The sequence below is a fragment of the Tetranychus urticae genome, chromosome 3, assembly GCF_039701765.1.
Source record: "Tetranychus urticae isolate SD_2017Ah chromosome 3, NJAU_TeUrti_SD_1.0, whole genome shotgun sequence".
NCBI classification, from domain to species: domain Eukaryota; kingdom Metazoa; phylum Arthropoda; class Arachnida; order Trombidiformes; family Tetranychidae; genus Tetranychus; species Tetranychus urticae.
In genome coordinates, this window is record NC_142960.1 from 10,840,220 (window position 1) to 10,867,531 (window position 27,312).

At 30.8% G+C, this 27,312-nt stretch overlaps 1 protein-coding gene across 1 annotated transcript; it reads right to left on the bottom strand.

The window, feature by feature from the left end:
* Nucleotides 1-101: 101 nt before the first annotated feature.
* LOC107369455 (uncharacterized) lies at nucleotides 102-27,057 on the bottom strand. Its single transcript, XM_015937412.3, has 2 exons — nucleotides 25,097-27,057; nucleotides 102-1,585 (listed from the first exon to the last, which is right to left on the bottom strand). The coding sequence occupies exons 1-2, from the start codon at nucleotides 26,093-26,095 to the stop codon at nucleotides 1,169-1,171; spliced, it is 1,416 nt and encodes a 471-aa protein (XP_015792898.1). The 5' UTR covers nucleotides 26,096-27,057; the 3' UTR covers nucleotides 102-1,168.
* Nucleotides 27,058-27,312: the final 255 nt, after the last annotated feature.

The following is a 27,312-nucleotide window of genomic DNA, read 5'->3' on the forward strand; positions in this document are numbered from 1 at the left end:
TGATTAAATCTATCAATGATCTATCATTTTGTATAATATTATGTATTTATCCATACTTTATTTCATTATGCGATCGCAATAAATATTTAAAAAAAACAATGAAAGATGAAAAAAGCGTTCTTTTTATTAAACTGGAATAAGAAATAAGATTAATTAATACAGGTGAAGTTAACTTGATACAATCAAATTACACTTCCATTCAGTTGGAGTTTATTACAACATGGGTATTGTTTTAACGTCCAGAGGAAATATCCTTGTATTTAGGTTTTAATTACCCATTAATGGTTTCGAGTAACTCAATAAGTTTATTTTTATACCAAATACAGAGATAATGTCAAGGTTTGTTTAAAATACTGAAAATTTCAACTCTTCAGACCAGTTCTAAGCAACGCAACAAAATCCCAAAATGGAATGTTGTGAAAAAATTTTTCCATTTAATGTCATCAGAGTGTTTTTTGTTGCCATTGCTGAGAAACAAGTTGAGTTATTCTTGCCTTGGAAAGAAATGATACAAATCTTGAAATTCATTCCATCGATCCCTCAACTTTTCAAACTGAATTGTATTTCTTGAAACTGGTCTGAAGAGTTGAAATTATCAAAAGTATTTTAAGCCAACCTTGACATTATCTCTGTGATTGAGTGTAAAAATAAACTTGCTAGCATTTCCTGAGTAATCAAAGCCTCTCAATGTAAGGATACTTCATCTGGACACTCAGTAGTTTCCATCACAATCAAATGGATGACTTAATGAATATCGGCTCATTAAATGACTATTAAAATGTTAATTCCGTTGTTTTGTAGGTTTCCTTGATTCAAATGTCCAATCAATAAATAGATAGCATTGAGAAGTAAATTAAAAATAAACAAGCTTTATTAGCTTTCTTTGTTAGGTTTCGCTTGATGTTTGGACTTGATCAAGCTGACTATCAAATGGTAAGATTGAAGTAAATAAATGCACCAAAGCAAAGCTGTTGTCATGAAACTTAACTAACCAAGTAGATGATGTTAGATGAGTTTAAAAGTGGTTAATAATTTGGTTAACTGTGAGATGATGTAGAGTTAGCATTGATATTAAGAAAGGTAAATTGGTAATAAGAAAAGGTTTCAAAGTCAATAATAAATTAAATGAAAAAATGAGGAACAAGAAAAACACTTTTCAGCGCCCTTTTCAAATGGCATTAATAGAATCACATGATCGATGCTTTAAATCAGGCTTACGAAGGACTCGTTTCACAAAGCTAAGAGCTCGACGGAATTTACCATGATTTGAATCATTGATTGGCATAAAGCCAAACCGAGTTCGGACATTATTTGAAATCCAGGATAAAATGTGATCCAAATTGTCTTCCAGTTCAATTGAAGCCTCGTGAAAGTCAACCTCAAACCGATTAGCCAGGGATTTGCCTTCACTTGGATCAACGGTTCGAGCTCGGACAAGGTCAGATTTGTTGCCAATCAGACAAACCTTTAAATCTGGATTCAATCTTTTATAATCAAAGATGGCCATAGTCAATAGTTGAGCTGCAATCTCAAAGCTACGACGATCAGTTATTGAATAGATGACAATCACTGAATCGTAAAAAATCTGTAACCAAAAAAAGAGAAGAGAATTAATTTCCAATTTTTTTAGAGTTGAATGTTCATTGGGTAAGATGTTCATTTGCTTATGCAGAGTAGACATTATCAATCATGTTATTTGGTAATAATGTTTCTCTGGTAATCAAGTCATGTTCATTGATTGTTGAAGAAGCTTCACTCTTGAGTTTAATATAAATGCCAATTACGTGATTGTTGACCAATTTTGAGGTAAAATAGCAGCTCATGATTAGCCATCAATCATGGTTTCTTTTCTTCAATGGAAAAAAGATACACCAAAATTTCAATGCATTCATAGGAGTTACTGTTGTTGGTTCAATTGATGAAAATATAAATCGTTCATTTACTCTGAAAAATCAATTGATCAACCTGATTGATGAGCCTGACTGTCAAGTAAATCACATTGTTCAGTCTTGTCTCTTAAATAAATGATAATAATACTGTAAGTAATAGCAGTTTTTTTTCATGATAATCATAATGACAATCAAAATGTATGGCAGTGAATCAAGTTGGGGTTGAAGGTTCAATGAATGATGGAAACAGTTTGACAAGATAAGTTGTAAGGTAAAATCAATGTCCAGTTAACTCATAAAATTGTTCATCTAATTGTCAGCCTCAAAGCTTCTCAAAACTGTTGTAAACCATTATTGATCAAAATTAATCTAACCAATAATTAAAGATTGTCAAAAGCCAAGAGCAAAACCAAGAAAACCAAGAAAACCAGAAAAACCAAGAAAACCAGAAAAAACAAGAAAACCAGAAACCAAAGACAATGGCAATTTCATTGCTAAACCAACTTGTAAAGCAAATGTAATAAATAATAATGAAAAAATATGATTTAGAGGTTTGATTGTCTCAGTGATTAATTGTCATTTGGATAAAAAATTAGCAATAAAAATAGGTTTTTTTAGTTTGAATTGACATTGAATTAAAAGCTGTTAATGTTGACAAATGTATTTTGCTTTTTTTTAAATAAATGTTTGCTAATTGTGAGTTTCATTGTAATACATTTACTGATGATATTTACTGATTAACCGACTTTGATTAATGTTAACAAATGTTAAGGCAAACATTCATTATTTACCTTTTAACCATTGAAATGTTCAGTTATTCATCATGTTTTCATTTAACCAATTCATTCATTTCAGACCATTATCAACCATCAGAATCTTCATGACCAGCATCCATTATTCAATCAAAAAGTGAAGCATAACAAAAAGTGTCTTATAATGAAAGCTTGCCTTTTGTTGCTCTCATTTTTGTATATCAACATCAATAATGGTTTTTCATGATAATCAATTCATTGGGTGTTGAAAAAAAGGAAAAGGTATCAATGTGAAGCAATCACCAAGATAAACACTGAATACATTTAAAGATGAATACAGAACATTTTCCAGAAAAGTTCATTGAAAAGGTGAGACTAAAAGTACAGTTGAAAAGTAAGACATTAAAAGTAAACATTGCAATATTTACCTTTTTTTTGGAGAAAAATTCAACAAAATTGAGATTTTAAGCAAACAATTTTAAGAAAAAAATGAAATTCAAGATTCATGAGCAACATGAAAATGATTGGTGAGTGACAAGTAAAGTGATTGTTTATCAAACCGACTAAAGTGAAAACATTACCAATGTTTTGATAATACTTGTAAAGAGCTTGTCATTTAAAGGGTGTAACAAGTTATAGCTTGCAAATGAAGGAGGTAACAAGAAAATTTAATCTACGTTATCTTTAAATTTGACCATAGACATGAACTATCATCTTAGCATCTTCATCGATATCATCAAATTTAAAGATAACGGCTAGTTAAATTTTCTTGTTACCTCCTTCATTTGCAAGCTATAACTTGTTACACCCTTTACATGTTAATTGATTCAATGATTAAGGTTTACCAATTCATTATTAATACATACCTCAAGAGAAACCGTTGACATTCAAATGTTGAGGTAACCAGAATTTTTGTAATACTAATGATTGTATTTGATTCACTAAACATTGTCATCATTCAACATCGAAAGTCGATTGAAATTAAATTTATGACTAAAAATGTTTACTTTATTAACCATTAAAAGTAGAGGTCTAATGATGTTAGCTCAACCTAACCGTGAACCTGAACCTGCACAAGGTTAGTTGAGCCTTTCCAGTCTTTACAATGTAACCAGTTGCGAGTGAAAAGGTTATTCAACTGCAACTGTCTATTAAACATTGACGTTGATTTATTAACAATTTAACGACACTTGATGATGATGTCAAGTGAGCAATGAAATAAAAGTGTAAACTAGAAAAGTCATTTTAAAAATGATTAAGACTTAAGTGAATCCAATTTTGTTGATGGAAAAAGATGAAAACAAATTGAAAAATAAAGTCAACATTGAACAAGGAAACTGGAAAATACGGGAAATGATAATGAAAATGATTAAGATGAAAGTTAATGATGATTTATATTGATTGATTGCCTGTGATAATTGTGACAAGGAATTAGATGGAAAATGTCTCCTCAAAATGCTAATATCAATCCAGGGAATGATAACAGATTTGAGTAAATCTTTTGTGTAAATAAGTTTAAAAGTAAAGAGCACTTTAACTTGTAAAAATGTCTCACATTATTACATTATTACAGGCTAAAGATTTACCATTTTTTTCCTCTTCTTTCCTCATTTTTCTGGTTAAATCCATCTAACAAACTCACAAGGAATGAGAATCATGAAGGTCATGGCAAAAACATTATTCATCAGAACTTCTAAATCCATTCAAGTTAAATCTGTCAAACCTGAAGAAAAAGTTGAACCCATGAAAAGCTAAACAAAAATCGCATTTGAAGCAGCATCAAAATAAAGGATTTTAAGATTAAACTTGGTGTTTAAATTTTTATCCAAACAAGAAGCGCAATTAAACCAATTGATTGACACTTGAAATTGATTAAACATAATTGGTGGAAAAGCTGAAAAATTTCATGAAAAGAAAAATTATTTTCTCATTTTTTTCCTTCCTTCATTGATCCATTTTTAGCTGTGAATCGTTGAAATGTTGTCTTGGAAAAGGTAACATTTCCAATTGTTTATTTCCCATTGTAATTGAATAAAACCTGGCAACAATCAATAACCATTTGAAGTTCATTGACTTGTTTCCTCCTTAACCCAGGTAAACATGTTCTTGTATTGATTGCAGTAAACTCATTAATTAATCAATTAAACATTAAATTGTTCATCAGTCGACTCGGTTAACTCACAGATTTAACACGATTACCAATGATTAGGTATGAAACAATCACCATGATAGCAATGAATCTCATTGTTCAGCTCGAATGGATAAATTATTATTTAGAATGAAAATAATTGAGTTTTCCCGAAAATCTTTGTAATGTTGATGAGGTTCAATTTTGATTAACATTTGATTGTAATTGCAGAATATGTAAATTAAGAAGATAAAAGTTAATCAACATTTTTGCTCCTTTAATTGAAATGTCGACAATTTACTGAGAATTTGCAAATTAAATTAAGATTTGAAAGCAAGGTCAACGATTTTAATTGTAAATTTGAATGGTTAAATGAGTTTAAAGGTTGAAATCTTTTTATATGTTTATCCATTCAAATTGAACCCTTGCTTCACTCCCAGTTTTGCACTTCACTCCCAGCATTTACATTTATATTCACTTTCAAAGTCAACAGATTAATTTAAAATTCAAGTTTAACCTGTTCAACTTGAATTGATGAATGCACAAGGTTATACATGAATAAAAACAAGGAAATTATCATTTTCCTAGTTTTGTTTTTTACCTTTAATGTTTAAAATGATGTCAACAAGGTGAGAACCCAAATTATCATAATAAGTGTTATAAAACATTATATGTATAAACAGATAACCTTTTTTTGCCTCTTTCCTGGCAACAGCAATCCGTCAGGATAAACAATGTAAATTACAAGCTTGCATTTGTTTACCTTTGACTGGAAGCAGGAACAAGAAAAAAGTATAATCTTAATTTAATATCATATTGGAAAGGTTATCATTCCCTGTTTTACTGAACCTCTTAAAATGTCGTTTATGTTTTGTATTAACAAATGTTATGAGTTTGGATGGAAGCAGAAAAAAGGAAAAACAAAAAAAAGTGGAAAACAAGGTTTGCTCAAGACGATTGTTCTCATGATTAATTTCTCATTATTCATATTGAATGGTTATGACGATATCAGGTTTCGATGCTCATACCTTTTGGGAAAAAGCAATTCAAGTCGATGGACAAGTTTACCCAAATAATCAATGTCGCCCAAATTTCATTCTTAATCTTTTAGGTCAACTTCGCAAAATTTCAACTTTGCTTGTTGATTAGATTCTGAGTTTTGGTTATTATTGGCATTCAAATCATGTCAAGTCGTTTGATCGATATTGAAACAATTTCGTTCATTTAATCAAATATTTCGTTCGAAAATTTTCTCCATCATTTCAATCATAAAACTCTTTAAAAGTCAATAATCAAATGCTACTCTTAATAAAGTTAAATTTTCCGAAAGTTGACCCAAAGATCTAGGAATGAAAGCATTGAATGAAATATTTGTTTCAATATCAACTAGAAATTGCGATTTATGGTTGAGCAGTTTCATTCAAATTGAATTGAGGATTTGAAGGTTTAAAGACTTTAATTATTGAAAAACGGAATTTTGTTTTGAAGAAAACTCGAATAACATTTTTGTTTACAAATTTACGCTTTATTTTGTCAAAGTTGAACATTATTTATAAATTGAAGCTGGCATTTGCACTCGAAAAGTTGAAAGTAAACTTTTCATCTCACATTACAACTTATGCCTTAAATCATTAACGTAGCTTAATGATGTTGAAAAGGGCAAATTTAATATGAAAAGACTAACTTTGGATATTCTGATCCCAATAAGATGCAACATTATCATTGTTACGTGTCGTCAGTAAAACTTTAATTAACTCTTTCCTTTTTCTGGAGTAGTTTTTACCAGAGATAATAATGAAAGTGCAAAATTAATAATAATGTTAATAATGAATTAATCGTGTGATTGATGATTGTGCATTAATCGCTATAATATAAGCAAAGAAGGTAATGAAAGTAATCGGGAAAAGGTGTTGGAGTTATTCAGCGTCACTTTAATAATGTGGATAATAATGAGGATAATAAGTAACTTTACAGTATTTATTACCATGAGACTGTTTGACAGGTCAAATGGTTTAAGGTAAAGATTATTAGAAAGTTGATTAAAATGGTAATAACATTTTGACAGTTGAACAACAATTTCAACCAAAGTAATTGCTTTAATCAAAGTTTATTGAACTTTCATCAAAATTGATTGGAAAATAATGGAATTGTTAAAGTCAAGAATTTGGTCAAATTTTGTTGACCAACTCGGGTCAGATTCTGAAATGTAAAGGAAAAGATGTTTGGAAATCTTCAAAGATTCTTCTTTTTTTACTCATCAATGATTTATCCTGTTGCTCAGTTGATCAATTGTAAACAATGGCAAGATGTGAAACAGAAGATGCGAACAGAACTTTTCCGAATGAACAATGTTTATTTTATGGTTATTTCATGAGAGACTAATCAGTATATTGTGATAAACAATATTCACATTAATCAAACTCTAAATGAAGTTGTCTCTTGTTTGTTGATCATTTTGACATGAGAATCATGTTAAACATGTTGGATTGAAACCAGGATTAGATTAAGTGTTGAAAAGTACGAAGCAAGTATTATATCGAGCAATAAAAGTTAATTTTGTTTATTCATCATCAATGACCATCAATAATCATGGGAATAACAATGAAGATGCCATTTCATTGCAAGTTGTACATTATGCTTCAACTGATTGGTAAACGTCGTTGAGAGAGGAGCAAAGCTCATCACAACTCATCGTCAATTTGGTCAACTGTTAACTTTATTGTTGCACCAATTTCGTGATAATAATGAGCCTTGAAGAAGATATTAAATTATATTATTTAGTCTCATCACTGGATAAATATGGTTTCATCCTTGTTCCCGTCTAAGACCAGGCAATCTGGGTCAACTTAATTAATGACACCAAATGAGCCAAGAGTTATTGTTATGGTTTACTCTTCATTCAAAGTTTAACCATTCAGCAAATTAATTCAACTCGAATCCATTTTTCATTCCCTTTTGTTCACTCGACAATTCCAAGTTGCACATCTTTACCATGTTTTAGACGTTTTAAGCTCAATTTTTCAACTCATTTTCACTCTTTGACATCAAATGGCAATTACTTTCATTAAACTTTGGGCAAATTTTCCTCATTTATCGAAGTATAATAAGACATTTAAGAAGGTTTGACAATGATTTTGGCTCAATTAGCTTTGTAGCTTGGTTTTAATCGGAAGCATTTTCGATGAATTGCTTATTGATTAATTAACGGCAATAATGTAAATACAATTGCTTTTAAGTAAATCTAAAAATGATTATTTGTTTACGATCAACTTGGATTCATAAGTTGAGTGTTGACAACATTTCAAGCTATTTCGATTGAAACTCTTATTTCCAATAGAACTTCAATTTTAAGCCAAATATTTTGTGTTTTTATTTATAATGCAATGGGATCAGCAATATTATTTATTATATTAAACTATTTCTATTCACTAAAAGAATAATTGAAAGTAGAAAAGTGGAAACATTCTGATGCACTTTCTGTGCGATCCTGACCACGATCTTCATTCAGGCTCCTAGCAATAAAATTATAAGTTGTTTATGGATATTGTTTCACGATGCGATATATTACATTGACTGTTTACTGTAAATTTAAGATTTGGATGAGGAAAACATGAAGCTAAACTGAAATGCAAAGTAGTTTATTCAATAAAAATGGAGAATGCCTTTAAGAACTTATAACAAAAGCTTCCAAATGTATTAAAAGCACCAAAATGAATTGATATTTTAAGTTTTGAGATAATAAAAGAGTTTGGAGTGAAACTGAATAGCTAAAATATTCACCTAAAAAGGTGAATTTAATTTAATGATTGGTAGATTTAGCTACAATAAGCTCTTCTCTTTCAAGAATGACTCAAACCAGAATTGAGAAAAGTGATGAAGAATCTTTTGCAAAGTTCAGCAGACAAACTAAGTAAAGTCAACGATAAGTAGCGAAATGACTTGTGCAGTCTAGTTAACACTTTGTTTTGACGCTCTTTTAGTTTGCTTTGTAACAATACAAAGTCTGAAAATGGATTCTTTTCTTTGCTTTTTTAATGCAATTGCTCATCAAAAAAGATGACCATTAAATGAGGTTAATATAAAGGTTAAACTTTTCCTAATCTAACCAACAATGAATCGTTTTTCACCATTTTTCACTCAGCCAGCTGGGAGTTGAAATACAAATAAAAGATTAACATTGAAACTGTAAATGTTTCAACTTTTTTACTTGACTCAAACTTATTGTATTAACAAGTTAATCCGAGGCTTCAATTTTTTTGCGTCCGACAGTTTCAAATAAGATTAATCCCAGTAAACCTTGAATTGGATTGAACCAACGCAAGTTGATTCACTTAATAGTAAAAAAAGCAATGAAATGAAGGTTTAAAAACGTAAATCTGAAGCTTCTATTAACCTGTTTAAATGCAATAAATTAACAGGAATTATCTTTTGATTGGTTAATGATATTGGCAAGGAATCAATTGAATCAGATGAATTAGATGAAAGAATACAAAGAATACAAGAAAATGGTTTCAAAGGGAAACTCAATTTTGCCAGGTTTATTGTTTTCCAAGTTTCACTTTGCTCAGCACAAAAGCGATTCCATTGTTTTGACCAACCAATTGGCCAAACCTGTAACAATTGCAACCAATTATTGACCGTAAATGAAACATTACTATTTATCTCCTTCGTTGGCTTTATTCTCATCCCTAATAGACCATCAATGATGAATACAATTTCAACATTAGCCAAAGACTAACAATGAAAGCTTATCCACAGTTTTTCCCATCCAAGCCTCAAATATTTATCTTTAGCTTTTGATCATTTTGTTGCTTTGATCAATATTTTTGATTCCAATTTGTTTCGATTAGAGATTTTGACTTTTATTTAACATTATTCTGGACACATTTCAGTGTAATTACTCAAAGAGGGAACACTTTTGCCAATTAATCATGTCACTTGATATAAGGAACCAACTTTTGATTTCAAGTTTTCCCTTTCATTCTTTGTTCAACCTTTAACCGAATTGAAACATCTTACTCTGAATCCAATCTGAATAAGAAGATTAATTCGGGATAAAAGTGAATTCCCTGTTTACTCTTTTTTTGTTTCCTCTTTTTTGCTTCGCCTTCCTTCTCCTTTCAAAGTAAATCCATGTTAAAGACTGAATCATGAACTTTCAATCCATCATCATCATCATCATCATTATCATTAAAAGTAAGAAAAAAGGAAAAGCAAAGGAAAAACAAAAGGAAAACTTCATTATATTGAAAAAAAAGTGAAAAGATTTTTTCCAATAACATTAACTGAACAATCAAAGGCACATTGAACCAACAATTTCATTCCAAGTGAACAAATTTCATAATTATTAAAGTTATCTTTTGTAGAAAAAAATATTCTCTAAAAATGCAAAATTCAAACAAAACTCGATAAATGCCTTCATTGGACTATCAAGAATTTCTGAGAGAATAGAATGTTGAAAAAATTGAAATTTTGTTGTAAAAACACAATTTTGAGAAGAGCACAAAAGCACTGAAAAAACATTAAATCAAGGTAAGTTATTCATGTCAGTTTCAGCCGAGGAAATCAATCATCAGCAGAATTGGTAAACTGAGCAGCAAAAGGAAAACTCGTTAAGAATAAAGATGATCATGAAGATGAACAATTTGGTGAAATTTTCTTTTCTTCAAGAGATAAGTCCAAGAATGTTTTTCTCCGTTTACTTCCTCAATTTAAGCTGAAAGCGAATCACTTGAGATTTAAATTCAGGTAACAATGAATGATGAAGCCAGCATCATTATCAGAGAGGCAAAAAAATTCATAACCATAATCATGAAACTTCCATTGAACAGCAAAAGAATATTTTTTTTCGAACAAAAAATTCACATTTAAATCTCGAAAATCATCTGAATAAAAGTTTCCATAAAAAATGACATTTCATGGTTCTTTCAATTTGTATTGAATACTTTTCTCGAAATGTTTATGGTTAACATTGAGTTCATTTTTTAGAGTAAAATTTGTTTTAATAAATGTTGTCATTAATATAAATAAATGGCAATTTTGCCTCTTTTTTGCTTCTCATTATTTTGAATTTAAATTCAATTAGAGTGTAATTTGATAAACTTGAACTTATCCAAATTAATGAGCTTCTCATTTATTTTCAAATTGAGCTCATCAACATAATCATGATAAGATAATCAAAGGGAAAAAGAATCACAATACTGATTATCTTTCAGTTTCAAGTTGATTGTTATGGAACTTTTCAGCCTTTTTCTTTTTCTTTTTTCTTCTTTTCGCTTCTCCATTTTACTGAATAAAAAGTCAAGTATTTTCCTTTAAAATTGTGTAATGTGAAAAAAACATTCAAGTGGATCAATTGGTATCATCATGGTTATATTCAGTTTGGATGATAAAGTAAATTCCTTGAAACTGAAAGAGGATAAAGTTTGGCAACAACTTGATTAAATTCAACTTCATTTATCGCTTTTTTGCTTCTTCCTGCAACATTGCATGGTAAACAATTCTCAGTTCCGATAATGATCTCACTGATGAAACTCAAATTTTATCATTCACTTCCCAGGCAATCCAAGTCATTACTTTTGCATCGATTCAAGTGTTAATCTTTGTCCGGGAAAAGAGTCGAAACTTTAAAATTTTGGATTTTCTTTTTTCAGAATATTCAGAAATTCGATAAAAAACGAAAATTCACAGAAAATCGGTCAAATCATTTTCTTCATGCAGTCGAAATCTCCTCAAAATAAAATGAAATTAAATCACGAAACTTCATGAGAATGTTTTATGTATCAATTCAAGCGAAAAAGCAAATTTGCCGAAAAATCGAATCTTCATGGAAGTTGAATTGCTCTTGAGTATCGAAATTTTTCAATTAAAAATTCTTTAAAATTCTTTGTTTGTTTGAAAGAGCAAAAACTTCATTTTATCCTTTGAAGGCTTTTCGTTAGCTTTTGATTTTATTGGAAAACTCGAAAACTTTTGATTTTCTAGCAAAGCTAAAGATAGACTTGCAATTGAGGTTTGAGGCGAGATTTTGACCTTATTCTGAGTTTCTTTTAATCGGTAAACTTTATCATTTATCTCGTGTTCCAAAGAGAATTTCTGAAGAAAAGTTGAACTGAAAAATTTCAACCAATAACTTGTTGAAATGATGCTATTAATAAAGATAAATACATTTTTTTCTGTTCGATGAAAGTGGAAGAAAAATAAAATGATTCAATTTTACTGGATTTCAAATGAAAATTGAATTTAAACAATAACAAGAGGAAACAGTTAAGGTTGATATTTTCATTAGGAAAAGTCTTTAGTTCAAGTGAAAAGGAAATGATGAACATTTTCATTTCTGGTTATTGGTCAAGAAACATTAAACACAGAAAATGATAAAAAACAATAAGAGTTAACCTGTGATAATAAAAATGTGACCTTTCTCTGAAAGTGCATTTCGATGTAAAGAAGTTTTGACGATAGAAGAAAATATTTCAAATTGCCAATCAAGTGTAAAATAAAGTTCATTTTATGGACTCAATTCAGCTCCAGTCGACCAATTAACCAAAGAAAATGCAGAAAATTCCAATCCAAAACATTCTCAACTTTCATTTTATCGACTCACAGAAAAATCTGAAAGAATAATAAATTCGCCGAGAAAAAAATTCTTTTCCCGTTTTGCATTTTCTGTTATTTCTGGTTAAAGACATTTGAAATTTCATCTGCCATTTACTCATCCATTTGCATTAATTAAAAAAGATCATCAATTGTGGCAAACATCAACTAAATCATCTTGAAACTCATTTACAGACATTAAAATGAACCATTAGAAGAATGGTGAGAAAAGGGAAAAAAAGAGTTGAATACATGATAAAAAAAGGAATGAACATGAAACACATTAGAGAAAAATATTAACAAATAAGATAATTTTTACTTCTTTTCTGTTTCAATTCTGATATTTGAAGATATTCTGGCAACACCTAATGATGAAAGTTGAATGAGTGAAGAAAGTAAATTAACAAATAATAAGCTTCGTTAAAAAGGATAACGAGTTGAGTTTCGTCTGTCAACCTTTTCTCATCCTTGTTTAACTTGATCAGCTTCAACACTTTTCAACACTTGCAATCATAATGTTGATACATTTGGACAAGCTTATTGTTTTGAATCAGGTTGTTGCACACTTTAAGGTTGACTTAACAAGATTCATCTTCATCATTCTCCTCATCCTTTAACCATCTTCTGCTTCAACTAAATTTACTCTTAATTTGCTTTTCGTCTTTGCTTTTCATCGATTATCGAATACTCGTTGAATGGCGAAAATGAAAAGCTTGAAATGAGATTAGAAAAGAAAAATGTTTTTCCATCTTTTTTTTGTTCTTTCAAAATGAAAACTCTGTAAGAAGTTAATCGTTTCATGAAGCTTATTGTCACCAGCAATAAATTTTGACGCACAAATCTTTTCTTCCAACCGTAATTTGCTCGAATCAACCGTTTCTTTTGTATCAACATTTGATTGTTTAGTTGTTGAGGGAACATGGAAAAATGTTCACCTTCAAGTCATGGGAAGGAAACGTTTGAAAAAATGCAATGAAAAATGCATTCGAAACCAAATTTTCTCTACTGAATCATCATGTCATGAGATGAAATGATCACGAAAAGCTTCTTTGAATTACAATCATGCCCAACAGCGATTCAAATTTCCTTTAGTTGAGTTCACTTATCAACCTCGAATGTTCATTCAAGTTCATGGGAACCTCTTTACTCAGAATGTATCATTTAATGTTGGAATTCTTGTTTTTCGAAACGAGTTTCTTCCCTTTCGAGCACTTCTTTTGGTTGATTGATAAAGGTGAAAACTTATTTTTTCGAGTTTTTCTATTGATGATATTCGTTAAATTTTCCTTGTTTTTTTGGACGCTTCAAGTATTGCATGCTGTTAGTTGTTACAAGTTATTGTTTTTTTTCTGCTTTTGCTGCTTCAAGATCATTGATTGGGTCAATATTTTCAATTGCAAGTGAAGCAAATAGAGAAAACAGAAAACGGAAAATTGATTAATGGCTTTGCTGTTTGGTATTTTCAGGGCTGCAAACTTACATTTGGAAAAACAATTGAAATGAATGTTTTTTGCTCACTAATTCAGCACACTGAGCAACATTTGTTAGCAAATTGTTCATGAATTTCATCTTCGAAAACAGTAAAAATAGACGAAAATGAAAGGGAAAAGGTTTCCCATGAAATTGGGTTCGTTAGTTTGATTCAACTGGAGCATGCTAAAGATGGGAAAGTAACTTGATTTGCTGGTGAAAGTTGCCTTGAAAAGTAAATTTATAAAAATAAGAATCTTATTAACAAAGAAACTTCGTCTCAAATTTACTGTCCAATTGAATGGTTGATTAAAGACGAACTTTTCAAAATTTCAAAAACTTTCAATTCGACTTTGCTTTCTCATCGATCGATTTTCCCATTCACCAATGAAAAGTGAAAACAAAAGATTCGAAACAATTTTCCAACAATTAAAATCGAAATGAAAAATGATTCGAAAACTTGAGCAGCAAAAAAGTTCAAGAAAATTCGCATTTCAATAACAACTTTTTATCCAAATACAAAATTCTCATAATTGATATAAAAGTCATTAAAGTTCATTATTCAGCTCGAAATTGTTGCTTTAACGACTGATAAAGGATCGTCTATGGGAATAAATTTCCAACACTAAAGCTAAATGAATTGTCACTTTAATTTATCATTAATTCATACAATTTTTTTCCTCAATAGAAAATGATAAAATGAACTGAAATAAATTGTTAAAGTGTTGGAACAATTTTTTTCTCTTCTGAATATTTCTAGCAAAATGTTGCTAAAGTTAAGTTTGTAACAAAATCATTAGTATAAACGAAACAAAATTGAACATTCAAGTGATAATCAAACTGGACAGGCTGAATGAGAGATAAACTGAAAGCTGTAATTGGCGCAAATTGAACGTTTCATAACCTTTTACCATTAACTTGATCAATTAACAAGAGAAATGAATGTAGAATGAAAAATATTAAAACATTTTCTTCATTCAATTTAATCATTTTATCATCATAATCAAGAGTTACAATAGTCTGTACAGCACAAATGTCTGTAATACTGTAAAAGATTAACTCGAAATGTGATTCACTGGGAATGATAACAGGGACTGATTAGAATAATGTTTATTTTTATGTTTCTCTTTACGTTGAGTTTATGATAATTTTAACTTCATTCAATTGAATTCATTGTTTGCTTTACTTGAACATTATTTGAACCAATATTGATGAGTCTCGAGATTCCTTCCCCGCTTCAATATTATCCATTAATGGTTAAATTGTTTCATTGATTGTAATTTGATGAAAATTTTTGATTCATTTTTCAACTTTAATCTTAAATTGGGTCAATTGTTATTTTTCCCTTTCACTTTTTGTTGCTTTTCATGAGAGTGGGAAAATTTTTCCTCGTTAAACAATCAAAGGCGAAAGCATTTTAAATGATTTTTCTGCTTTCATTACCATGGTAATGTCAATGATGATTAAATTCGTTAGATTTGATTTTAGCGTTCATTATTCAATTTGAATCTATAAATATTTTTCATACTTTTTTGCTTGGTTTTGCAATGAAAAATGATGGTTGAAATTTCCATGCTATAATTCATTTCTAATCTAAACATTTGCATTTTGAAATTGAAATGTCACGAAAGTTTTCAGTCATTTTGGCAACTTTAAAAGTGACAAAATGAACATATATTACATTGATTACAACTGACAAGAAGTTGATTGGTTTTCATGTTAACAAAGAAACGATCAAATCGCATTTTCCAATTTGACTAAACAGACAAACATGATAGAGGCAGGAAAGTTTCCTAACTTGATAAAAGCTTCGATTGAATTGTAAAATTTTCTTGATTAGCCACATGAATCAAAGTCTTAATAAAGAATGGAAATTGACTGATTGAAATTTCAAGATCATTACAAGTCAACTTAAAGTAACCAGAAAGGGAACGTGAGCTGGGTTTAGAGCGCAGTGAGACAGGTTAGTTTTGCCCTGTGACTATTAGGAAGGAAGGAGAGAAGACGTAGGCTCGGACAAATGGTACATGTTCAGGCTCGACTGAGTGGCAATGCTAACATCATAGGGACTATGAATGAACGTCTCTAAGCCAGAATCACGTCATTATACGGTAACGATACTGTTGAGTACTCAGTGTGCCCATAGGTAAAACTATGTTGGTTTAACGAATATTTACCTAAATAAAAGTCATGTCATTTGATTCTCATGCAAATTCATAATTATACATGCATCTTGAGAACGTTTTGTAACAGAGACTTCATATTCAAACTCTGAATAAGTTGTGATTCAAGTATTTGTTCTTTTCTGGAAGATTGGAGATAATATTCTGAAAGCTGATATTGTAAGGGATAATAAGAATGAATAATTATAATACGGTAACTAATGCATTCACATGTAACATTCAACTCAAATCGTAAAAGTTTTTCATATCCGAGTAATGACGAAATTGGAACATAATCCTAACAATGAAAACTCTTCAACATCAAGATTACTTAGACAATTCATTTGTTATCTCTTGAATCGAAAAATCAAGTACTTAATCATCATTCAACAGACTTGCAATCAATCTTCATCCAGTGATAAAATTCTGAATCACCTTTACTTTTTCCCCAAATCCAACAAACCTAATGTTTAACTCATCTATTATAAATGTTACCTTTTCAAAGCTGATAGTTCATAAAGTTCCTCCTTCAGCAACTGATTAGAACTTTGTTGATGAGTCAAATTAATAAATGACCTCGAATGACCTTGAGTTTAAAAATACAGCAACTTGGGAAGCTAACGTGTTTAAGTTTTAACCCTTTAGCATCAGTGGTTCGAGAGATATGGCCTCAATCAGACAGGGAAAATGTTCTGTTCCAACCTCGAGTATTAATCAACCTTTTGTTATTTCCCATCCAAAACTGTTTCAAATTCAATTCAATTCAATGTTTACTCAATTAATTTTCAACCAAATTTCCTTTACCATCTTGAAGCCCACTTTTATGCCACTCATCGAGTTGAAAAGTAGATTGAAATTAACTCAGCAAATTATATCAACAAGAAACTCAAGTTGAAGATCAAACAATAAACGTCTAAAAAGAAACTCATGTTTTTTGGTGAAAAATCAAGACAGAATTAAAAAATATGATTCAAAGTGTAAGATGAGTGTTGAGATTGAAAAACTTGTAAGAATGAAAAATTCTGTAAAAATAACAAAGGCATTCATTGTTCACCTATTCTGTTATACTTGTTCTTTGTTTCATTCATTATTGAACAAGGTTAACAATAAAATGATTTAAAATGTGGGTGTTTAGCATCTTATTTATTTAGAACATTTTTTCACTCAAATTGCATTCAATAGCAACACTTGTACTTTCAATATGATAAAAAATTGAACCAAAAAAACAAGTTGAATCGTATTTCATTCTGAATCTTCATCTTTCTTTTATCCTTAGAGTATTTCACCTTTCATTGTACTATTACAATAGTTGAGTGCTTCAAGACAAAGCTATCAAAAAAATGATAAAATGCTTCTTATCAGGGAGAGAAAAAGAGAGAGAAGGAGACTGAGTGAAAATGCAAGTTGAACAAGTGAGAAGGGAATAGAAACAGACTTCGACTGGGAGTGAAACGAAGGGAAGTAGGAAGTGAAACTGTGGTGAGACTGGGAGTGAAGAACTGGGAGTGAAGCTGGGAGTAATGCTGAGAATGGAACCGAGGACTGAGACTTGGAATAAACCTGGGAATGCGACTGGGAGTGAGACTGGGAGTGAGTTTGAAATGTGAAGCAAAGAACATTAAGAACTATTTTCCATTACTGAATTGTGGGAATTAAAGAGTGATGAACTTGATGTGAATTGAACTTAGCCTGTGGGTTGGAATTTTTCATCAGTAATTTAGTGCGATAAACTTATAATTGTAACGGTTTGGTTGGATAAAAATAAACACAATTGCAATTCATCAGCAAGCTTGATTTGCTGTTTGGTTGAATTTTTCATTTTTTGAAACAATTGCGATGAGAAAATTTTTGTTGCAAAATAATCACCGATAAAGAGAAGGAACAATTTTCTGTTGATAAACTCTTTTTTGTTTGTATGAATGAAATTCATCTGAGAATATGAATAAAGTGTATTTCGTTTGCAGAGAAATATCACACTTCTAAATGGATTATTTTTCCACTCATCTTTCTCTTCTTTATCCTCTCTTTTATCATCACATCTTGAAATATGCCCATGATGCCCTAGGGAAGGTAATATAATAATCATATTCTGGTCTTGGTTCTTCTCTCCTTCCCTGTCTCTTGCAATTGTATAAATAGATTTGAAATGAAAGTAAAGTAAACCTTGTATTGTTGAGAATTGTCATGAAATAGTCACAATAAATCAATCATGTGTGAGTAATACTCTACTATAATCGAGTTTAATGATACATATTCAACACTTTTTTTCTCGTCTTCTCCTGTTTTCCTTGTTTTCCGTCATTTCATCCGATTATAAATGATATTCATAAGTGTGATTGTATAACTTGATGAAATTATTTGCTTCGATTTCGCCCAGCCAACGCAGATAATTTTCATCAATCAATGTGAAAATATTTGAAACTTTACTATCTCAACCAGCATCTTGATGCGTAGGATTTGGGTGAAAATTTTCCGGTTCAACTTTACCTTCTGCCATTGTTGTTTAGCTTGAAAAGTTGATTTTCATCTTGATAGAGACATTGTCAATTTAATCATCTGATCAAACAAGCAACACAAAATGATTGAATCGATATCATCACCTGTTTACACTTTCATAACATTTCCATACAGAATGCAAAATTTGCTCGACTAAATCCTGTCAAAGTTTTTTGATTAAACATCAAAGTGCTAACAACATTTTAATAAGAAATTTTTCTCACAAAAGCAGTTTACAAAGGTTTCTTTCATCTGCTAAAAATTTCAGTTGAAATTTTGTTTCGAGCTTTTCAGAAGATAAAAGTAAGACTTTTTAAATAAGAAGTTCTAACTTTTAACTGAACGAGTACTGCGTTTCAGTCACCAAAAAGTTGGAGAAAGTGAAAACTCCTTGACAGTGAAAACCAAAAGGACCTGAAAACAAGCTCGAGGAGAAGAAAAAAATTCAATCTAATAAATGAAATTTCCTTAAATAATTCTTCCAGACTCAATAATTTGGCTTTTTACGAGAAAATTGATGAATTTGTTTTATTATAGATCTGGTTCATTCGGATTTGCAATTCATTTCATCTGTGATTCAATTTGGTGAGGCTTTTGTACTGTCGTAACTTTTAAAGATTTTTTCAGTTTTTCTAATAATTCCGATCAGCAGAAGACAAACTCAAAACATTTATCAAAATAAAAATCGTAAGAATTGTTTATTCTCGAAACTGCTTCAAAGGGTTTTCATAGTTTGCTGATATCTGTCTACGCGTCTGATTAGAAAGTTTTTCTAGTCAACAATTCAGAAAGAGTATTCTTTGACTCACAAAAAGGATAATAAAATCAGTTATTAGATCTGAATTGAAAGAAAATTGAACGAAAAAAAATCATCGAATTTTTTCATAGTTTTTTATTTTAAGATATTTCATTTTTCATGATAAAATTATTTCAAACAAAAGGTTTTCAAAGTCATAAATAGAAGCTTTGAAATCTCAACAAAAACTGCAGCCTGTCAAAAACACTTGGAATTTTGTTCCTTTGGATTCCATCATTCAACAATTCTTACATGATAATCATGTAACATTTTCCTGAGTTGTAAAAGAGAAAAGAAAAGAATGTCTGAAAAAAAGTAGAAAATGCAAAAAAGCAGTTGAATGACCGGAAAATAATTGAATGAAATGGACATTGAACTTTTATTGTGTATATAAATATACATATTGTTACAACTGTCCAACATCAGTCTAATAGTAGAAACGGAAGTTTCTCACTTAACAGTTTACAGGCACAACAATGACATGGAGAAACGAGATTAAAATCAATTTCAATTTTGTCAGTTGAATACAAAGTGGGTAAATACAGGAGAATAGTAAAGAGATTGAAATTAATTTGATTGAAATTACACTCGATTCCAGGGTATTCAGTGTGACAATGTTTATGGCAAACATCAAATAAAATTACATTTTATAATATTGAACATTTCTTTCACTTCCTACAATCTTCTGAAGGAAAAAAAGCAAATGAAGAAATAAATAAAGATGTTTCTAATGTTTTCATGATGACACTGAGCCCAGTCAAATGAACCAGAATTTTTCTCTTTTTGCATTCAACAGAATATTATCAGATGATGAAATGAATAGTTGCCTTAAAATGGTGCAGATAAATTGATGGAAATGAAAAGATGAAAATAAGAATGAACGAAGAAAAAGGTTTTCAGCTTTTGAAAAATGCTTAACCAAAGTCTATAACAAAATGTTGAACAAAAAAGGCTAAACTTGAAATTCAATATCAAGTAGAGTTCAATATTATCGAAGTAAATAACGAAAGGAGGAAAAGAGGAAAAATTGTTTCTTTCCATTCAATGAATATTCATTTCACTGTTTATCCAAGTGTTCATTTAAAAGGATCATAAATGAATACAACATTGGATAGCATTTCAATTGGAATAGACTTTTGCCTTTTCTCGCCTTTATCAGCATTTGGCTATTAAATGTGCATAAATGTCCAATGTTATCTGATGACATTAACAATATCAAAGAAGAGAATTGGAAAATTGTTATTCAATAATAATGACAATGATGGCGATGCAGGATATATAATAAAAGATAATAGACAAAAAAGGAATTTCCATGTTTTACGATTCAAATTTGATTCACACTTAATCTTTCAACTGTAACCCAACTGATGCCATTGGTGATAATTTCATTTGTTAATCAATAGTTTGCTCCATTTGACAAGATTCTCTTTCGTAGTTTGGGCTATAAGTGTCAGAAATAAGTTATCATTAATGTTATCTATTTCAATGGAATTGCTATCAAATTCAACTTACTGGGAGTGATTTACATGTTCAGGTTGACTGAATAAGTTGATTTAGTTTCAAATATTGCAAGGATAATCAATAAATGTTCATTTTTTGTCACTTTTCCGATCAAATGTAGATCTTCAACTCAATAGGAAAATTTATATTTTAAACATATGAATGTAGAGTAAAGCATTTTCAATGTTTCATTTTTTTCTTTTTTTGTCCAACTTGTAATTATTTTTAGATTTGATGCTCAATAAATGTGAATTATCTTTGACCCAGTTTCCGTTCCAAGGTAATAATTACACGTTAATTGTTCTCAGTATTTTGCAAGATAGACTTGTATTTAAATTTACCTCAGAACATTTGTCAATCTTCTGTAGTGAGAGGTTAGCGGAATCGTCCAGAAAACTTCTGCTAAGTAAAAGCACAATCAGCTCACCCTTTTGGGCTAAAAGTTAGGCAGCAATTGTTGCTGATGAGAAGTAAATCGAATTGTTAGTAAAGTTGGTTCATTGGAAAAATTTATCGAATAAAATTCAGGAAAACTCTTGACAGCTGTTTTGGCTAAGACGCAAGAACTCAGATTTTTCAGTAGAAAAGGAATAATTTCATGTATAAAATGAAAAATTTCAATTTTTAGACTTTATTATTCTGATTTTGTTAAAAATTGGGTGAGAGCTAATTCTAGTTTTTTCGTCCTTAAGCATGCAAACTACCGGGCGTTTCTTTTTCATTTTACGCCTTCATGCAGGCACAACTCACGAACGGTTACTGCTACAGACTTCAGACTTGAACCATAAGCTTATCTAGGTTGCACAACGATAATTTCAAATGCTCAAGGTTATTCAAGGTCAATTCTTTATTTCACCTCTAATTGACATTGGTAGTTCATTTTCTGAAATCGCAAAATTTTTTGACCCGATAGTGTTCATTACATGTTCATTACTCATAACATTGGAAAGATAGAATGAATTTTTATTAATCAACTGAATGTTAAGGGATCGCCCATATCCTTTAGCCAGTATGAGTTATGAACATGTAATGAACACTATCGGGTCAGAAAAATTTTGCGATTTCAGAAAATGAACTCCCAATGTCAATTAGAGGTGAAATAAAGAATTGACCTTGAATAACCTTGAGCACTTGAACTTATCGTTGTGCAACCTAGATAAGCTTATGGTTCAAGTCTGAAGTCTTTAGCAGTAACCGTTCGTGAGTTGTGCCTGCATGAAGGCGTAAAATGAAAAAGAAACGCCCGGTATACTAGCTTAAAGCTGCAAAAAGAGCGCTACAACTATTTTTAACTTAGCTTAGCTACCGGTGGTTCTATCACTCAGCTTTTACGTGCAGTTGAGGATTCTTCTTCAATAATAGTAGTTCAATAGTAGCATCTGAATTTTCGCCATCATCAGCATCCATCCTCGATGGGTGATTTGTGTATAACTGAAAGGTCGTACCAACCAACGAAAAAATCTAAATTTTGATAAATTAATGTCGATGTCTTCAATTGCAAAATGCAAGTGATTTCTTGTTCGATTTCATCCCTAATTTATATTTAAATTTGTTGAAGAAACGATAATATGAGCATTTCGTGGAATTTTGCTGAAAACTTTATGGCACTGCAAGAGCAGTAGTGTATAAATGTTCTATTTTTTACATATTGAGATTAATGTTATTTTTAATAGCTTATTTAATCTTGTAAACTTTAGGGCAGCTTTTGCAAACCAATTAATGTTATAATTTTTTGACAAAATTCTCGAGTAAGCTTGGGCAATTATTTCAACAGAAAATAAACAATTATCTTCTAAATTGTCAAAAGCAATTTTAGGGGAAAAACATAATTTTCTGTTTTGGGGGACATTTTTCCCCCTACATAAACTTTCTCAACACCCCATCGATACACATACAATTCACATTTAAATCAATGCTAGATTTAATTTCATTTAATTAAAGCCATGTAGGCTTTAACTTTCGTATGGCCTGGATTGGACACGTTTGCCCAGAGTAGGACTTTTATATACTACAAAGAGCTGAGAACTTAGACTGATTCTTGAAAATTATTTTTGTCTCAGAACGAAAGTATTTTCAATTCAAATATCTAATACCATTAATAATAAACTTTTGTGTTTTTATGCTGGACGTAGTTGCTTCTTTATTAAATCAAAAATAACCTAATAAAGAACAATGAATTTTAAATCATTTCAACTGAAACTCGAGCAGACTTTTGTCCATTCTTATAAAATATTGTCAAAATATGTAAAATTATTTTTCAATCCAAAGAAGCATAAAATTGAGCAGAGTGGCTCTAAAATGTCAAGAATAAGATTAAATTGCATTATTTGATTGACTTGATGTAACAAATTGATGGTCGATTGAAAGGAAAACTGAAGAAACCAAAAAGTGGGGTCAAAAGTTGAATAGCCATAAAGAGTAAAATAATAATAGTTTGTCAACCGTCTATTCAACCTTATTCACCATTCATTTTAAACCATAATCAGTTTGCCTGTGAAAAGTGAAAAATTTCATCTCGTATTTTGTTTCCCATGCATTCATTGTGATCAAAATGAGTAGACAAAATCACTTTATTATTTTCCAAAATTCCATTCTCTCTTCATTCATTTTCATGCTCAATCGTCAACAAAACTTATTCGATATCCAAGCAACACTGATAATCACGGAAGGCAGAAAAGTGTTGTTGAAGGAAAATTTTTCGTTACTTATCATCATTGTCAAGATTGATGTTTATGATAGAAAAAAAAGTAGAGTGAAAAAGAAGAACAAGAAGAGAATAATGATGATGATGATGATGATCAGGATGAGGATGAGAAATGAAAGGAAATCGAATACAAAGAGAATGAAATTTTCAACAAATGTGCACATTTAGATGATAACGATGATTGGGAATGATTTTCTGTTGTGACTCTTCTTCCTCGTTTTTCACTGACTTTCACTTTTATTGGAAAAGATGTTTTCACTTTTCCCTAAGAAGTGAAACTGAAAAGAACCGGAAAAGGAATGTAAATGGATGACAATAAGCTGTGAATTTTATAAAATGGTTAAGATTGATTGGCTTCAATAAACCATCAAATTCACCAAGTTGACCTCATTCTCCAAGAGCATTGGATCATCGGTTGTTTTGAATACTTTTACCATGAATCATGATTTGTTCAATGGTCATTTACATTGACCAAAATGGAAACCAATGAGTCTCCTGTCATTTCCCTTTCAACAAGTAAACAGCAAAAACGACAACATCTTGTAAAATCCATTTCAGTTTACATTCACTTCTTGTCCAACTTGTCTGTAGCCTCTTGATATATCATCATCAACTTCAATTGAATGAAAAAAACTTTAAACATTCATCATCATTCAGCATTTCATTGCGATTCATGTTTTGAGTAGAAAAGGAAGAAAAAGGAAAAAAATAGAGCGATTTACTTTTTCCTTTTCTTTTTACATGATATTTTTATTCAAACTTTTCTTAACATTTTTCTTTTTCCTTTTCCTTCTTAAGCCAACATGATTTGAATATAAAATTGAAAATTATCCAATGGATTACTGGCTGAAGAAGAGGAAGAAAAATGAATCTGATCAATGTTTTTCCAACTCAAAGCGTCTTTTCCTAACATCCATTCACTAAACTCGAGCATAAACATTACCTTGACATTTGATAATTTCAAACATTGAACATTCCAAATTGAAAGTAATTAAGTTGAGAAATTAAATTATCATTGGTTATAAGAGAGGCAAGAAAAAAGTTGTCTAATCACATTATCTTGGTAAAGCATTGAATGTTAAAACGTTGACAAACCAATTTAGACAAATTGAATCTCAAGACTAGTTTAAAATGGCAATTATTAAACTTGAAGGTTGAAACCTACACAAGTAATGTTGACAACTTTCAATGACCATATCAAAGGCTGGATATTCACAGCTTTTTTATTACAATCAGTTTCATCAGTTTCATCGTTTTTAGGACAACTTTTGTTGCCAATAAAAAGCTGTTTGTTTATTCAGATCATTTTTGTATTAACAAAGCTTATCGCAGCAAAGTTTACCAAGCGACTCTACTAAAGGCTCTTCAACCTAATCTGATGCTTTTGCTTGCACAAAGTTTACACTTTGTTTGCCCTTTAGTCTGTAAGTGATGAAACATCTTTTCTTTGATTAAACTTGTTATAACTTGATGAATCTTGTAAACAAGTGATTTTGTTTGAATTCAAAGTAAAACTGATTTGAACCGAAAAACATTATTACATGATTTGACTGATAATGGAAATATTGATTTGAATAGAAAATTTTCGTGTTTTTAGTTTGTTTACCTTTTCATGGTGAATACGATCATCCAGCAAGTCATCATTGAATGGTTGATTATCAAAAATGATGGAAATGTCAACATTATCAATTGGGATCAACATTTTAATTGATCTTTCCCTTCGACTTAACTTTTCCATTTCTTCTTGGCGAATCAACTGATGTAACAAGGTTGTCTTGCCCACCTTGTCTGCTCCAAGAACCAAAACTCGATATGTTTTGGCATCACGTTCAGGTAAACAGTCGTCATTAACTTCCGAGATGGAAAATTTTCTCGGATCAATTGAAGTTTTACGATAATTGGTCCAACTATCGGCATCACTATAAGACAGCCTTTCCTGACTTTTACGCCGTGACCGTCGTCCACCACCATTGACAGTACCATTAGTCATGTTGTTGTAATGGTTGCCAGTTGGTGGGGTGTAACTTTGACTTCGTGATCGTGTTCGCCTGTCTGGCTCTTGAACATTCAACACAATACCATTCAAGGCATCAGGCAGTGTATTGACACGAGGACGAAAATAGTGTTGCGTTCGTTGGACTTGAGGTGTGCCGATCGATGAACGATGTTGATTTGGTTGTTGGTTTTTCAGTTGATAATGGCGATTATCCTTGGATGAATATTGATACTGATTTTGTTGATGCATTGGAGGTTGAGGTGTATGGTATGAGTGGACATTTAACATGATCGATTGACTAATTGGACTAATTGATGAAGTACTATTGGAACTAGAGGTTGGACTGTCTGTTCTGTTATCCATGGAAGTGATGAAATCTAGGTTGCTATTTGAACCATTGCAAGTGTTGGTTAGGCCAGGTTTGTTATCCACAATTGGATATGTCGAGGTTGCTGAAGTGGATGCAGTTAGAAAGGCAAAATGACCATCACATGAACGTCGAGGAAAATATTGACGAGGTTTAACTGAAGGTGAACTATTCCGATGTCGAGTTGGATAACGATAACCTGGTTCATTTACTGGACTCAGAATTTGATTGGAACGATTCATGTTGTTTTCACTTGTCCAAAAGTCGAGAAAAGAGTAAATTGTTGGTGAAAAAAGAAAATGAGTTTTTCATGAAATTTGTAGAAAAATATTTTTGCAAACTTTTCGATATTCAAAGTGATGAGTTTGCTGAAACTTTCGAGTCAAGATTTTTAAACGCTTTTACTTGATTGGAATAAAAAAAAGGTTGAATTGCAAATTTAAAGGCAAAGTAATGAGGAGAAGAAAAAAAAACTTCTTGAAACTGAACAAGTTAACGGTTGGTAAACAAAACAAGAACTGAATGATGAAGAGGAAAATGTGAGCCTCTTGGGCAACATTGTTTGCGCATGATGTTCATGGGTTCATTGATGAATACTGATGGGCATAACTGTGGTTGAAGCTTTAGTTTAGCGAAAGACAAGATTGCAAGAGCAAGAAAAATGTCCATCTAGGAATCGAAGAAAAAAATGGACAGGAAAAAGGCAATGATGAAAGTTGGGTCAACTTCAGTAATCACTTTTTTCTCCTCACTCCCTGTTCCTTGGTTGAGCAACCCAAACATGGATATATCCATTGATCCATGTTTGTATAAATCTTGTTTCATCATATTTGATAAGATAAAATTTGATGTCTGAATTATGATCATAATGATTATCAAAGTAATGAAGATAATGGATGTAATAGCAAAACCAAAAAAAACTTGCTGCAAATGGATCATGATTCGTCTATGATGCTACTCATGAAACCGGAAGTAAACCTTTTTTTGGCTGTTTATTGACCTTACCTTTGCTCTGGTTTTTTGTTGAACATTGCCTTCTATTCGTGCCTGTAATTTAATAGTTGCTGTTATCATATGAGTAAACAAATATGGTCAACACAACTTTGGATTCAATCGATAAATGTTCAAGTCTTTTCTCCTTTTCAACTAATGAATGATGAAGTAGGAAAATGTATTGTATGATAGACTACTTTGGACATTAATTTGACTTGATTATTTGTTTGCTTGACTCGCAACTTGATTGGCTTGTCTTTCCTGGTTCACTTGCAATGTATTAACTTTCCTTCACTTTATTTACATTTGTGGGTTTACATTCATGTTTATGCTAATGTCATCATATTTGCTGTTACTGTTGTTGAATCGTTATTTTGTGTTAATCTGTTAATTGTTTTATTGCTTTGCCTCGCAAAGGGTTATAATAAAGATTTGCCTTCTATTAGACAAAAGATTGATCAAGGGC

Bases quoted from the DNA above. Each gene is read 5' to 3' on its own strand.
- LOC107369455 (XM_015937412.3), bottom strand. From the start codon at position 26,095: ATGAATCGTTCCAATCAAATTCTGAGTCCAGTAAATGAACCAGGTTAT. The intron at 1,586-25,096 runs GTAAACAAACTA...TTTTGGTTACAG, and splicing joins ATCGTATTCACCATGAAAAG to ATTTTTTACGATTCAGTGAT.